The sequence below is a fragment of the Gossypium arboreum genome, chromosome 9, assembly GCF_025698485.1.
Source record: "Gossypium arboreum isolate Shixiya-1 chromosome 9, ASM2569848v2, whole genome shotgun sequence".
NCBI classification, from domain to species: domain Eukaryota; kingdom Viridiplantae; phylum Streptophyta; class Magnoliopsida; order Malvales; family Malvaceae; genus Gossypium; species Gossypium arboreum.
The window spans coordinates 71719954-71735992 of record NC_069078.1 but is presented as its reverse complement, the minus strand read 5'-3'; the positions used below and the strand labels follow the sequence as shown (position 1 = coordinate 71735992).

The 16039-nt window shown below is 34.9% G+C and overlaps 2 protein-coding genes across 9 annotated transcripts; one reads left to right on the top strand and one right to left on the bottom strand.

The window, feature by feature from the left end:
* The first annotated feature begins 363 nt into the window (after window positions 1–363).
* LOC108456774 (interactor of constitutive active ROPs 3-like) lies at window positions 364–5865 on the top strand. 7 transcript variants are annotated; one of them, XM_017755429.2, is made up of 4 exons: window positions 364–722; window positions 1833–1943; window positions 3065–3236; window positions 3747–5865. In XM_017755429.2, the coding sequence occupies exons 2-4, from the start codon at window positions 1924–1926 to the stop codon at window positions 5427–5429; spliced, it is 1875 nt and encodes a 624-aa protein (XP_017610918.1). In that variant the 5' UTR covers window positions 364–722; window positions 1833–1923; the 3' UTR covers window positions 5430–5865. The 7 variants fall into 7 exon arrangements, with proteins under 7 accessions (XP_017610918.1, XP_017610922.1, XP_017610920.1 ...); XM_017755433.2 differs by lacking the exon at window positions 364–722 and adding an exon at window positions 766–1105; XM_017755431.2 differs by lacking the exon at window positions 364–722 and adding an exon at window positions 766–1288.
* Window positions 5866–7385: 1520 nt separating this feature from the next.
* LOC108456776 (arogenate dehydratase/prephenate dehydratase 2, chloroplastic-like) lies at window positions 7386–11545 on the bottom strand. Of its 2 annotated transcripts, XR_001867007.2 has the most exons (13): window positions 11070–11545; window positions 10920–10987; window positions 10652–10744; window positions 10318–10518; window positions 10154–10234; window positions 9750–9845; window positions 9584–9661; window positions 9368–9457; window positions 9185–9249; window positions 9028–9109; window positions 8878–8954; window positions 7913–8045; window positions 7386–7779 (listed from the first exon to the last, which is right to left on the bottom strand). XR_001867007.2 is itself a non-coding variant. In XM_017755436.2 (12 exons), exons 1-11 carry the CDS (start codon window positions 11332–11334, stop codon window positions 8895–8897), a joined length of 1179 nt encoding a protein of 392 aa, XP_017610925.1. In that variant the 5' UTR covers window positions 11335–11545; the 3' UTR covers window positions 7386–7779; window positions 8878–8894. The 2 variants fall into 2 exon arrangements, 1 of the variants encoding a protein (XP_017610925.1); XM_017755436.2 differs by lacking the exon at window positions 7913–8045.
* Between the last annotated feature and the right edge of the window lie 4494 nt (window positions 11546–16039).

Sequence of the window (16039 nt, the reverse complement as noted above, 5' to 3'; positions counted from 1 at the left end):
AGTTTGATATTTGAGAATTCTTTTTTGTCTTAATTAAGAATTTATGTTTTTTTGGCTAGAGCGCAAATGTCAAATATTAATTGATTCAATGATGTAATTTGGCATAGGTATCAAATTAAACATTGTGAACAAACTTATGTATCAAATCAAAACAAAAGAAAATCTGGTACCAAATAGAAAATTGAAACTAAACTTGTATACCAAAATTTATATTAACCGTTTTAGAAAAAATGCTACACAAGCATTAAATTTAAAGAAAAATAGAGGGACTAAATTTTAAATTTTTAAAGAGTACAGGGACTCAAAGAAACATTAAACCAAAAATAGTACAAATAATAATAGTACTAACTTTCTCTCTCCTTTTCACTAGTTTATTGCTACCCCTCCCATTCTTTTCCTATTCCCACTGTTGAAAAGAAACTACTCCTACCAGCTACGACAAGCAAACAAACAAACCATAGACTAATAAACTAAAGCAATGGATCAACTATCCCTCGGCTTCCGCGCCGAAGAAGATTAGCAATGCAAAGAAGACTAAACACTCTACTAACCCCGCTGAAAAGAGCCACAGAAAAAACAGCCTTTTGATTTGAACTCCATTCCCACTCTGTCCTCTTCTTTGTTCCTTTTACTTACTTTTTCTAACTTATCTTACAAAGCTTTAGAACTTAACCCATTCGGCATTTCCTTTGCTTGTACTAGTTGTTACATTGCTACACGTGGTAAGTTCACTTTGCCATATGCTCTTTTTCTTTTATTTCTTTGAGTTCCCAAGGAAGTGCTTTCAAGGAAAAGACAATTTCTTTTTCTTTAAATTTTGCCATTGTATGTTCAAAGTGGGGTTTTCTTCGCGTATTTGTGGTGTTGTTTTTTCATGTTCTTTTGGGTTTTGGCCTTCTTCCTTTTTTCCCCCTTTGAAACTGATGAAAAAAAAAAGTTCCTTTTCTGAGCGCTCTGTGTTCAATTCAGGAGCTTTGTAATGGCAGCCTTGCAGACTTTATTCCTTTTTATTGAGATAGATTTTTATAAAAGAAAACGAATCTTAGAACGGTTTTCTTTTTGGTCTCTGTAGTCTCTTTTTTTTCTTTTATTATTCAGCAAAATGGTGAGCTTTTTTTTTTTGGTTTTATAAGCTGCTGTGGATCTTGTCTTGAGGGTACTTTGAACAGTTTGAACATTTTTTCTTAGCTGAAAGAGTGTTTTCCTAGAAAATGTTTTCCTGAGAAACAACCGAGTCAGCAGTCAATCTTGTGTTTTGGACCAAGATAAACAAAAAAGAAAAAAAAAGGTTTGAGTGGCATTTGAAATCATTTTTTCCATGTTGTTCTTAATATTCAACCCCCACGTTTTGTTTTTACATTTCATGCCCTCATTTCACGGCAACAATGGAGGGAGAAATCTCACTTGCTAGATTACAGTAATGCCCCTTTTGGAGTGTCGAAATGCAATCCATAAAGAAAACATGAAAAAAAAGGGTACTTTTATGTAAATTGTCTGTTTCCATCCCTGAAGCTGTAGGGTCCCTTGTGACTATAATAATGTCTCATGGACCATAAACAAAAGTTGGGTCTTGGGGTAGCATTGAATGCGGTAAAGATGAAGGGTAGCTGTTACTGTCTGGTTAATTAGTGGATAACTTATGCTTTTACCTTTTTCCTTGAAGATATTCTTTGGTTTGCCATATATTTTATGCCCTTGTGGTTTCATATATGTGATGATAAGGAGCACTTGGTCTTTCATATGAGCTCATTAAATCTTGTGTTTTTTTAACCCACATTTGCATTGAATTCTTCTGTCGCTGCTCGTGATAATTTTCCGATCTGTTATTGCAGGCGTTGTGGGTCAGGGAAGCATTGAAGTGGTGTAGGATAAATAAACTTGTTTTCTTTCATAACTTTGTGTAGGGATAATATTCTTGAAATTATGCAGACACCAAAATCAAGGTACCTTCTAAATTCTATTGCCTTTATTACTGCTCATTCTTCGCTCGTGAGAGGTTTCCTAGTGTGTTTCGTTTATGCATTTATGTAGTTATTCTTTAAAATTAAACTTAATCGGTGGGTCAGTCATCTAAACAAGTGCTTAGATATAATGCATTTAATATTTTAGGTTGTCTGGGTTTTAACTGGTGCCAATGGGTACGGGGAAGATTTTTTCTTGGAGTTCCTTTCTTTCGGATTTTTATCTTGTAGCTACTATAAGGGTCATATTGTCTGGTAACCGTATTAGGGTGCAGTCTCTTTCTGCATGAAGGTAAAACCTTTTTGTTTGTCTCCTATCTTGAGGATAGGATAAGCTAAGGCCCCTAATGGCACTAGCAAATAGTGTAAGTGAAGCACTTGATAAAATTTATTTGTGGTTTATCATTTGTTGAGACCATTGTGGAATTTGTTCCTTTGTTTATCACTTGATTTAGGATGTTGGTGGGAAAACAAGTATATAATTGAAAACTGGAATAAGGATAGAACAAAAATAAACTATAGATTCCACTGATTTAGGTGATTTAAGAAGTATTGATTTTTTTTTTTTTACCTTCCAGAAAAGTGTTGTTTGGTTTTGTTCTATCAGAATTGGAGCTAACTTTCACATGTTTGCTCATCCATAATTGGTTTTAGTTTGTAAGTAGCCCAAAAGTACTCTGAATACAATGAGATCGATTGAACATTATGAGATCTAACTAAGGTGTTGATCCTCTTCTTGACCTAATGTCAGAAAGCTGGTATTACATTTTTTATGACTTATTTTTAGCATGAATTTAAATAAAAAAAACCCACATTAGTGCATAAGGAAATGGCATATTCTAAAAGTTTCTGTTTGTCACTGTATCTGTTCGGTTTTTCCAGCCACAATGTGGTTAGAAATTAAAACCTATACTGTTTTGTAATGCAGTCTAATAAACAAACATGAAGAGCTTTCAGCTTTGATATGAAATTTCTAGTGAATTTACAGTCAGTTAATTATCCTAACTGGAGGCATGTTAAATGTCTTCTCGAAGTCTTTGAGCCCTATCCTGCCTTTTTATTTTTAATCTATGCTAAATCACTGGATAACTGTTGTTTGGCAGAAATGGATCTTCAGAAGGGCCACAAAGGGTCTCTCATCGAGCTGTTCGTCAACTCAAACCAACCACACTAGACACTGAGGCTGCCTCGACTCCAAGTTCAACTAGTAGAACTTCGAAAGAGAAAAGCCCTAAAGTTGTTGAGCGTCGTTCACCTAGAAGCCCGGCCTCTGAGGTATGCAAAGTAGAGAACATTATACAATATTAGAGAACAGTGATGAACCTTAGAAAGTTTTTGATAAGTGCATAAGAAACCCAACTATTATGGCCTTTTGAGTGTTGAAAGGCTTCATATTGCTTCACAAACTCTACTGCAGTACCTCTTCATACTTGGTATTTCTACAACCCTTTCTCCTTTTTATAGAAGCATGCTAATAAGTAACTTGTTTGTCTTATGAATGATGATCGGCTTATTTTCCACCTTTAACTTCTGATCTATTTTCAATGAAAACTAATGGTTTGCTTTGTTCATTGATATCTTTCATTGAGTTAATTTTCTAAGCTTCTATAATGGTGATGGTAGGCTTGGTGAAGCAGTTAATTTTCCAAAGTCCTTGTGGATGAGACATGTACTGGCATCAAATAAACATTAATGTTTTGAATTATAAGTAGAGTTAGCACTTAGAATGATGGCTCTTTGAATCCTATGAGAAAAATCTAATCTTATCCTCTCTACGTGTTTCAGAAGAAGCGCCCGAGCAGAATATCTGAACTGGAAGTACAGAATTCACAGCTTCAAGAAGAACTAAAGAAATCAAAGGATCAGTTAAGTTCATCCGAATCATGCAGGAAGCAAGTTGAGCAAGATGCTGAAGAGTCAAAGAAGCAACTGTTGGCCTTGTCTGCAAAGTTCGAGGAGTCCCAAAAGCAGCTACTTGAGCTGTCTGTTTGCAAGGAAACTCATGTTGTCGAGCTCCATAAGATCTCAGAAGAACGGGATCAAGCATGGCAGTCAGAGCTCAAAGCTATACAGAGGCAGCAGTCTCTTGACTCAGCTGCTCTGGTCTCAGCTGTGAATGAGATTCAGCGACTTAAGGATCAGCTTGAAAAGGTGACTGAATCCGAGGCTGCACAGACCCAGCTAGCAGAATCAGCTCATTTGGAGCTTCAGAGCTTGAAAGGAAACCTGGTTGAAACTCAATCCCTTGTAGAGAACATGAAGAAACAGCTTAAGGATAGCCAAGAATCGGAAGCTCAGGCCCAAGCAGTGGCAAATGAGACTCTGCTACAACTAGAAGCTGCAAAAAAGACTGTTGAAGCACTTAGGTCAGAAGGCATGAAGGCCGTTGAAGCTTACAACTCCATTGCTTTTGACTTAGACCAATCAAGGAAACGTGTTTATTCACTTGAAGGACTTGTTCACAAACTGAAGGCAGAAATGACTGATTCTGGTGGCAGCCTCTCTATTGAGTCCGATGGTTACTGTATTGCTGTTGAGCATCAAGCTGGAGAAAGTGAGAAACCCGAGCAATCTCACCAGCTTGAAGCAGAGATATTTTCTTTGAAGTCTGAGGTGGCGTGTTTAAGATCTGCTCTCGAAACTGCTGAGATTAAATGCCATGAAGAAGAAACCCTAAACACCGAACAGATAAAGAGTGCGAATGAACTGGTTGAGCAGATAAAATCTGAAGCAAGCTTGAAAGAGGCAGAGTTATTAGCTGAATTACAGAAAGCAAACTTCAATATTGCTGACTTGAAGGCTAATCTGATGGATAAGGAAACTGAGTTGCAGTGTATCTCAGAGGAAAATGAAGAGCTTCACATGAAACTTGAGAAAAACCTGTCTCGCCAGCGAGAATTAGAACTTGAAAAAGAGCTAAAGTTACTGAATGAAGCTATTGTTGACCTGAAGGCAAATATGATGGACAAAGAGACAGAACTTCAAAACATATCGGAAGAGAACGAGATGCTGAGGCTGGAAATCAGTAAAAGGGACATGGACAAAGGTAAAACAAATGATAAAGTGGCTGCTGAGCTAGACGAGGCGAGGGTTGCCGAGCGAGAAGCTATTATGAAGCTTGGGCTTGCAATGGAGGAGGCAGATAAGAATAACAGGAGAGCTGCCAGGGTGACTGAGCAGCTCGAGGCTGCACAGACTGCCAATTCAGAAATGGAAGCAGAGCTGAGAAGGTTAAAGGTGCAATCTGACCAGTGGCGCAAGGCTGCAGAAGCAGCTGCTTCAATGCTTTCGGCAGGTAATAATGGGAAGTTCATGGAGAGAACTGGTTCACTTGATAGCAACTATAATCCAGTTAAGGGAAAAGTTGGCTCACCTTATGCCGAAGATAGTGATGAGGAATTGCTGAAGAAGAAAAATGGGAACATGCTGAAAAAGATTGGGGTGTTGTGGAAGAAGCCACAGAAATAGGCAACAATGAGGAATGCCCTACCAAAGTTGCACTGATTCCATGTTTTACTATCTTATTATCTCTCTCTAACACCTTATTTGGACAGATACTTGGGTTACTCGAACCAAGAGTCTTCTTGCTGTGTTGTTCACAACCACCACTATTTTAAAGCTTTGTAGTTAGGTCATGACGATGGCTGAACACCGGTGACAGCATATTTTCTCTTTTTTCTTTTCTTTTTTTGTTGATATAAAATGTGGGGTGTCATCACCTTGACAGTGTAAGTTTGGATTCGGATTCCATGGTTGTTCTGTTAAGCTGCTTGCGTATGGCCTTCACTAATCAGCTGCCAAGTGCTAACATGATTTATGGTTTGTTTTTACCTTCCTGCCATAGATTGGAGCAATTATTTATAGTATGAGTATGAATTTAATACAAATATGAACATTTTCAAAATTTTCTATGTACTTGAAAAAAAGTCTTACTCTTGCACCCGTACCTAAATATTACTGCTGGAGACACTTGAATCAAAGTCACAGATTACTATGCGGCCCACACGTGAATCAAAGCTGCTCTTTGCATACGCATGTATGTTATTAAATTTTGCAAAAATCTAAATTTAGTTTTTAAACTTTAATTTCAAACATCTTTTAAATTATAAAATTTCAACAGGAAAAAATTTAATAAATAGATTAATGATCATTATTTACGTGAAGATTACCATTCCAAAATTTAAAACCATAAACCATAAAAACTTTGAATGATCCAACTAGAGAATATAAATTAAATCTAAAACTATATACTTTATATAATACTAGCAATTGAATTTAATTAAACAAATTTAACTGCTATATTTAAGTTAAAATTAAAATTTTAAATTTTAAAAATATAAAATTAAAATTGATCAATTTGAGAAGTACATGAACTATAATTGATCAAATTAAAATACAAAAATTAAATTTGCAAGGTATAAGAACTAAAAGCATAATTTAACTCATGTATCTTAGACCACAAGCTCTGTTAAGTTCACAAGTTTTATTTATTTATTTAATTTTCGTTAATGTCGTTTATCATTTCTTGACAATTAATTTCATTTTAATCTTAAATTTGAAAAATGTAAAAGTGTAATGATATAACTCTATAAATTTGTAACTAGAGGTGTTAATACACCAAATTAAGTCGGGTTCAACTGAACTTATACATAATATTGACATATCTCATGCTTACTGAGCCCAATCCAACTCAACCTAAAATATGAGCTTAAAATTTTGTCCAAATCCTTTCGTATTTAAAAATAACTAACCAAAATCCATTTTATACATGCCCATATTACATTTTAAAATTTTTTATACTAGTTTAATTTAATATTCACTTTTTATATGATTTTAATTTAATATTTGATAATTTTATATAAGTTTTATTTATTAAAATCTCATATATAATTATCTTTTAACTTTTATACAAGTTATAAATTTCATAATATGTAAAAATAACATAATATAACATATTATACGCCTAAAAATAAATCAGGCTAAACTTGGACCTATTCAATCCCAAACCCAACCCATATTTAAACGAATTTAATTTTTTACTCAAACCTATTTTTTTAATTTAATATTTTTACCCAAACCTTTTCAAATCTCAAGCAAACCTCTAAGCCTAAACAAAACCCAACCAATGAACAAGTCTAATTGTGACAATCTAAGTGCTATGTCATCAAATTTTAATAGAATCAAAATTCAAGGACCAAATTGCTAAATTCGACTTTCAAATTTTTAAAAAAAATAAAATAAAATACTAAAGTGGATTTAATTGCCCCAAATTCTGAGGCCGAAATTAATATCAACCCTTCCTTTTTTTGGTCATGGCTAGTGTCTTTGCAATCTGTTGGTTATCAGTGGACAATCGTAAGAACATAAGAGGGAACGTAAGAAATAAAAAATAAATATAAAATTCAAAGATACTGAAAACATCCATTTAGTTGGGATGAAAAAGAAGAAAACATGGCATTTAAGATGTTCACTATTTTTTATGTTTATCAAATGTGTCGTGTCATAAATTTATATTCAAAATTGTCAAATCTATAATAATAAAAAAATCAGAAATAAGCATGCCCAGTTTAAAAGTAATTTAAAAGAAAACTTCCGTGGAAAATTTTTAAAAGAAGACACCACCTGCTTGTAAAAACAAAAAAATACTTACGCTTAATTACAGGGTATCATGAAGCCAAAGCCATATTTGTCAGCATCCCTCCATAGCGCAGTGCAGTGGGCTTTCTGGTTGGCTTGGCTATCAACTGACAAAACCTTTCTCTCAACATAATAACTCCACCTTCTATGTAGTATCGTGAGTAAATATATTGGGAAAATTCTGCATCAGCATAATCAATCAAGTGTTAGAAACATAACGCCCACCAAAATGCTTAACAATATACATCCATATCTGCATTATGTATATAGACCCTAACTTTAGATTACATTGTTAATAAGGAAATGGCACTCACATTTGCAATAGAATACCAACTGCATTATTGTCGAGGCTAGTTGGAATGCAATAAAAAGCATTTATTGTGGCCATAACCATAACTCAACCAGACAAGGTTTCTAGCGGCTTTTATTGTCATGTGTGGATCCAACCTATATTTTGGGTGTAGCAAAATTATCATTTTTGTGTTCAAACTCATGCTAGGGCATAGTTTATAAAACATTTGTAAGTTAAATAGCTTTGAATTCAAACTACCTTTATGCTCATCCAATAATAACAAGGACAGACAACAGAATAGCTTGTACTAGCCATCAGAAAAAGGATAGAAGTCTCTCTCTGATAATATGCTTCACTCTCTCTCTCATAATATGCTTCACATTCTTAGAGACCCAACAACAATCTTCCATGAGACCATCTCTCAAAGGATTATAACTGGATAATCACCATTCATTCTAGAAATAGCACCCTAACGTAAAACTGTGAAATATCATGCACCCACCGACCACCATTACACAACTTACAGTCCCAGCATTATAAGAAAGAAAAAAAAAAGAACAATTCAGAACGACAGTTCCTTGTGCTCTTTCTCAAGGCTACCCACCACTGAAAAAGAATGATTCTTATTATAGAATAATATTGCATACAAGAGTCAATGAATTAGTGATCATGTCTCAGGTTACTCACTTCAGCAACAAAATAATTCATGAAGGAGCTAGAACAGATTGACATGATAAAATGACATTCTTCCTTAACTTCTAAGAGAGAAAAAGTTGTTTTACTCCTATTAAATCACCAATGACATCAGTCCAAACAACCTCATTTTGGTCAGCATGCTATTAAAGCTCTGAAAATTAATTTGAAAATATTATACAAAATTCTACTAAAGATAATGATCTAGCAACATTCTGCCACCAAATCATTGTAAAGATGTTGAAGACTGTCATCAATCTACCCTCAATATTTGTTCAAACATTGAATACATACCATGATCCACAACTTGTTTACAACATGGTAGTATCCACTGGATAGCTCCCTAGAACTCGCAAGAAAGTGGCAAACTCCTGCCAAGGGAACATATTGTTAGATATGTAACTAATTCTCTTAAAAGGTTATGGAAGAGGCAGAGCAATATACCTTTAAATGTCTTAGGGCATTCTGTGCTCTCTCTTCGGCCATGGATGCTTCGAAGTCCACATAGAAAAGGTAGTCAAAATATCTAATTACAAGACATTCACAGAATTAGGGTGAAATCTGATAAGTGCCAAAAGAAAAAGATATTTAGTAGAATTACTTTGAACCATTGTTGCTATCATCAGATGCTCTCAAAGGCTGGTTCCTCAAGGGACGGCTTTCAATCTGATCAAAGGTAACAGATAAATAAAGGATGTTAATACAACCCCCAAAAAATACCCTTTCAGATGTAGTTTACCAAAGTAACTTAAACAAATTTACAGAGAATTTAAAAAAAAATAACCTTTGTAAGGTTGATCTGCCGAAGAGCAAAAACAGCAAGTCCCTTGAAAAGAACACCAGGACCCTCCTCTAGTGAGAAAACTATACTTGTCTGCAGATTAATTGCATATAATAGAAAAACTTCATGAGCAACAATGATCCATAAATGCAGCATAGCAAAGGAACAGCTTTAACCAAGTACTTTGACTGCAAATGGTATTGTCATTGAAAGGCTAACCTTGAATGGCTTCTCCACACCAGGAATAATGGGTTCCCTGGCCAGCATGAGAAATCGAGTAACATTATCACAATTATCCTGTTGAAAAGGGAAGGCACACCAGATTTAAAAGTTCTGAAAAATATTCAACACCAAGCAACTAAGAAGAACTAAAACCAACATAAACCTGAACATCTTCAGCAAGAATGTTCAGTCCATATATCTTTGCAGCTGAAGAACTTGCAACAGCTCCCGTATCTTTTAGTTTGTTGAAAGCCACGTACTACATATAAACAGCCATAAAATCAGTCAAAACTAGGAACTACTCAAGCGATACTGGCAATTAATTCTAAAAGCAATCATGTAATCTGAATTCTATTCTTTGCTATATTCATAGAGAATAAAATGTATTTGATCAATTTTGGATCAGCAAGGATCACCATAACTGAACTAGATAAATCAGTTCCTGCCTACCTCCTATATGCAATGCTTAGACAATCAAAGAACATAATGTACTCAGCACATTCATCTACTAAGCTTTACATAATCTTTCATGTCAAATAAATTTCTACACTTCAAATCATGACTCACCTTTGCTGCAAGAGCAGTATCATCAGTTGCTTCTCTACTCAAGCCTAACTTTGTTAACGTGTTCTCGCACTGTGCTAGAGCCTGAAACATGATTGAGTTAAAACAAATATATTACAAACAACAAGAAAACTTAGTCAACAAGTAGGTTAAATCTTACATCATACCTGAGGATGACTAAGAACCCTTTGTAAGTCCTCAACTCTAACACCATGATTGGCTAGTAAGCAATGACGAACTGCAAGCTTAACTTCCCCAACAATGTGCAAGCTATGGCGAAGCAAGAGGTCATAATTCCGATGAATACTACCACCTAAGGAATTCTCGATCGGTAATACTGCTCTATCCACTATCCACTTTTCTACAGCCTAAATAAAATAATACTTAAAAGCAGTTCTCCCTGAAGATTAATCAATATGCTTGCAAATTCAAAATCAACCCCATTTTCTAACATGAAAACTAAGTATTTATCCATGGAAAAAAAAGAGTTCAAGTAATTACTTCAAAAGCAGCATCAAATTGATCACAAGGAACAGCTTCACAATTTGGATAGGCCTTCTCAGCAGCTGCTTCACTGTAGGCGCCACGAACTCCCTTTAAAATTTGAACACAAATTAATCAAACAATTTCATTGAATTATAACGATATTTTATAAATATATAATTAAATTATAATCTTGACCCAATCTCTGACGTTAATAAAATAAAAATATATATAATGTTATTATTGCTATGTAAATGTAAAAAAAAGAAGAAGATTAAAATACTACCTGATACGCAACGCGAAGGCGAGAGCCAGCAGAGACTGAATTAGAGAACTGGGTTGAAGAAAGTGGCCCTGAATAACATAACATAAAATGGGAAATTTTAGAAGTAAAAGATAAACCCAAAAAAGAAAAGCGAAAACGGGGATATCATACTGGGATGAAAAGGGGAGTCTTTTGAAACAACGTCATACGAGGAATCCTCGAAAAGCTCCTCCAAACCGACGGACTTCGTGATCTTATTGCTTCCGTCGTCTTTGTTATTCCCGTCGTGGAGGGAAGCGAAAAGAGCGGTGAGACGAGGGCGGTTCAGAGGAAATTGGGGAATTTGAAACGGTGCTGCTGTTCTCTGATAGGAGACTGTCCCTTTTCCGAAGAGTGTGATCGACGGGGACCGTATATTGGAAGTGGCCGTAGCCATAAATGAATCAGCTTAGATCCTGATTACAATGGCGGCGGTGAGATTTTTATTTTTGATCGAAACGGCGGCGAGATTTTGAAGACTTCAATGTACTAAAAAATATTTTAGGTTCCTTTCATTCTGGGAAAAATATTTAGGGTTTTGGACCGTAATTTACCATCCCAATCGATATATTTTTGGTTCAATAATACGCTTAAAGGCGAAATTAGTTCATAGAAGTTTTAATGTTAAATTGGGTTATTAGTCCCTCTATTTTATGAAAGTTGTGTATTTAATTTCTGTATTTTAATTTAGTCATTTTTAGTTTTGTACTTTTTAAATTTTAAAATGTTAGTTCCACCAAACGATAATTGTTAAACTCGTTAATTCCTTCCATTTTCAAAATAACTCGTTAAGTCCTTCCATTTTTAAAATATGATGTGACAAACATATTATCATATGTGTAATATCATGTCAACTTAATTTATTAAGTTTTACAACTTAGGTTTTGAAAAATAATTTCAATGAATTGAAAATCTGAATTGATTTAAAAAAGAAAATTTTGTGGTATATTTTATATTTTTAGCTAAAAAATGGCATCAAAGTTGATTTTACAAGCTTTTATAATATTAGGTTCAGATGTTTTTCAAAAGCATGAAACTTAAATTGAAGATATTCCTAATTTAGTTTAGAAACACTAAAGAAATATGTAATTATCTAAACTTTTTTTGTTTTATTTTTAATTTGTTACTAGATTCTATTAAATGATAATTTTGTTTAATTCTCATACATATTAGTTCTTAAAAATAACATTTTGAGATTTCATTTTCTACAATTTTCATATAGAATTTTCTATTTTAAAAAATAATTTTGAGTTCTTTTAATAATTTTTATATGGAATCAAGGTTAAATTGACAAAAATAATAAAAGTAGAAGATAAGAACTGTTAGCATACTAATTAAAAAAATACACTTAACAACTAGTGACAAAAAATTTTTAAAACTTTAGATTATATTGTAATTTTTTAATTAAATAATTTTATCTATAATTTAATAATTAATTATGTAATTTACGGTACAAGGGAAGAGATAGAAGCGGAAAGAATTTCTCTTCTTTTTTGATAGATGATTAGAGGTGATCATGGGCCGGGCCGGGCCGGGCCAGGCCCAAATAAAATTTTAGGCCAGTCTATTAGGCCCGGGCCAAGCCCGGCCCGAAATATGGGCCTAAAATTTTGCCCAAGCCCGGCCCGAAATGAAATTACTAAGCCCGAGCCCGGCCCGGCCCGGCCCATATTAATTTTTTTTCTTATTTCATTAAATAAAAAATTTAAAAATATAATAAATCAAATATATTTAAAAACATAAAATAAATATTAAAACAAATAAAAATAATACTAAAACAATTCTTAAAACAATACACAAATTAACAATATAATAAAAATAGTTATATTAAAATTTAAAATAATTAAAAATAAAATAAAAAATATATATTAATATATAATTGGTAGGGCAGGCAGGCCAAATAACTTACCCGAGGCTGGCCCGCTTTTTAAACAGCCTCGTTTTTTGCCCAAGCCCATTTTTCGGCCTATATTTTTACCCAAACCCTCCCATTTTTCTAAGGCGGGCCTTGGTAGCCGCCACCAAATTGACCATGATCATTTATATAGATTTATACAGAGAAGCAATGGAGGTTTTGCCATTTTCCTTTTTTGGGTTAATTGCAAAATAACCCTTTCGAAATTACTGCATAAACCCTTTTATTTCTTCTGTAATATAAAATCTAGGCCTCAACTATATAACCCCTCAATTAACAGTCCTTACAAATTAGCCCATGACCCAATAAGCTAATTCAAATACCGATAAATTCGACAATAATTGTTAGTGTAAATTTTCTTTAATGATAATATGATTTTTCTTTTTTGGCAAATATAAAGCTTAGATAATAAATCTAAGATAACGTCAGCAATTAATATGATCTATCTATGATCAACAACGATTGTCGAATGTCATCTTTCAAGAGTTTTCTTACATATCTAGGAGGTTCCTCAAGAATGACCAATTGATCCATCACACCACCATCTGCTTCGCGATGCAATCCGCAACTCTAATAGCCTTTAAGGATAATACTATGTTAGTTCTCAATAAATTTTGGAAATGTATGTCATGATTTCCAATATTATAATTTGGTTACAGGTTTCCTTCTAATTAAGTTGTTTTGATTATTATTATTATTATTATTATTATTATTATAGTACATTCATATTTACATTGAGGATGTAGTTCCATGAAATGCGGTCTAAGGGGACTATTCACTTTCAATAAGAATACTGACTTGAGCATTAAAATTATGACCAAAGGTAATTTTGTACTTTTCAATTGGGAGATTGAATCTCAACCTACCAAGTATATCATTCAACTTTTGCTCTCTTTTTCTTTTCTTTTTTTTTAAGAAAAACCAATTAAAAACTCCTAAAATCATGGTCTTGCTCAATAGTTGAAATCACCAAATCAGGAGGAGCTTCAAGAAGCTGAAGGGATGACTTCCAAGAGAGACTGATTTTTGCCAGTTTATCCGTAATTAAGTTACACTCTCTGGGAACATACTTGATTTCCCATTGACCTTCAGAACGCAAAAGTCTTTTAACTCTTCTGAGAATTGTATTGCCTGAGTCCACTAGTACTTCCATCGACAAAGCCTTTACCACTTCAAGGCTGTCAGACTGGATTCGGACTTTTTTATAGCTCTTACTTAAAGATACAAGAATACCATCGAGAATGCCCCAAAGTTCTGCCTCCAAGGGGAACATCTACCCAGATAGTGAGTAAACCCCAGAATCCAATTACCGTTCCTGTCCTTGATCACGCTTCGTGCTGCTGCATTTCCTGATTCTCTGCAACAGATCCATCCGTAAACAAGTGAGCCCAATTATCAGCCAAGTGATGATGAACTCCATGATTCGATACAGTAGTTTTAGCTTCAATAAAAAATGGTTCAAAATGAAGAGCCCAGCTGAGGAAAGACTTAATGGTTTCAGAAGCCGACCAATTGATATATTAGAAAATGAACAGATTCTGTTCTTCCACAGTCTCAAGCGACTATTCCAAAGAGGCACGACCAAGTAATTCCTTTGTCCTGCAACTTATTATAACAAGAAAGATTAGTGGAAAACCAAATTTGAAAAGGGTCAGAAAAGAACCTGAACCGTCTCTCTACAGGAACAATGAGCATCCAAGCTTCCTTAGCCATCTTACAATCGCGGAGAACATACAGAATATCTTCAAAATCATGTCCACAAAGAGAGCACACACTATTTTGCCCAGTCCCTCTCCTGAAACACTCAGCATTAGTTAGAAGCCTCTATTTGGCTGCAAGCCAAAGAAAAAGACAAACTCTCTGTGGGCCTTGATACTTCCAAACAAGATTCCAAGAATCATCTGAAGGACCCTAGGAGCTTTCTTTTAAGGTCCAATAAGCACTTCGGATGGAAAAAGATCCTGAACGAACGAGCCCAAATGATCCTGTCAATTCCCCGCTAGGGTGTGGTGGGGAATACTAACAATGTGTATAACAATATCTTCAGACAACCATAAACAGACCAAATCCAAATTCAAAGTACCATTCGGTAGAACCCAGTCTCTCAGATTACACTCAAAATTAAGACTAGAATGAACTGGAGCATAAGGAAAAGGAGACCAACCTCAGGAATCCAAGTGTCTTTCCAGCTACGAATATAAGATCCATCCCCAATAGACCAAATGATGTTCTCACGTAAAAGTGGCCACACCTTAGAGAGGGAGCACGAAATATGATAACAAATAGTTTTGTGAATAGAGTAAGGAATATGGTTTTTCCATCCGTACTTCAAACGAAGGACACGAACCCATAAGGCATCTTTTTGAGAGATGAGATTAAATGCGATTTTTATGAGGAAAGAATTGTTCTGGTCATAAAGATGCCTTAACCCAAGCCCTACGCGGGACCTAGGTTTGCAAATGGACTCCCAACCCACCAACGCACATTTAGAATGCCCCATAGAGCTACCCCAAATGAACTGTCTTGCAATCTTTTCGATCTCGTCACACACCCCCTTCGAAACTAGAACAGTCTGCATGAAATAGTTAGGAATGGCGAGAAGGACAAATTGAGCAAGCGTAACCCGCCCTACAAAGAAAAGTTTCCTGGCTTCTTAATTCTGAAGAAAGTTTCCTGGCTTCCCAATTTTGAAGTTTACGTCTCGCTTTATCAACAATAAAATTAAGGGTACTTTTAGTGACCCGATCATGAAAAAGAGGTGTTCCCAAAAAACTTCCCAAATTCTGAACCTTTTAGAAGCCAAAAAAAATAGCTAACCTGGTCACATAAGCTATCATCGACACCTTTGGAGAAGTACATATTGCTCTTCCCTGCATTGACTTTATGGTCAAAAAAGTCACTGAAACTTTTGAAAATTTCCTTTAGCAAGATAGCTTGGTCTATCTCTGTTTTGCCGAAAATAACAAGGTCATCAGCGAAGAAAAGGTGAGATAAGAACGACCCAAACCTAGAGAGCTGAATCAGACGCCACTTTTCTGCTGATATTTCAGAACGAATACTATGTCCTAACCATTCCATGCAAAGGGCGAAAAGGTAAGGTGATAAATGACAACCCTGTCTAATCCCCCGCACGGGCTTGAAGGATTGAGACGAAACCCCATTCCCTAATATTTGCATAGACGGTGAA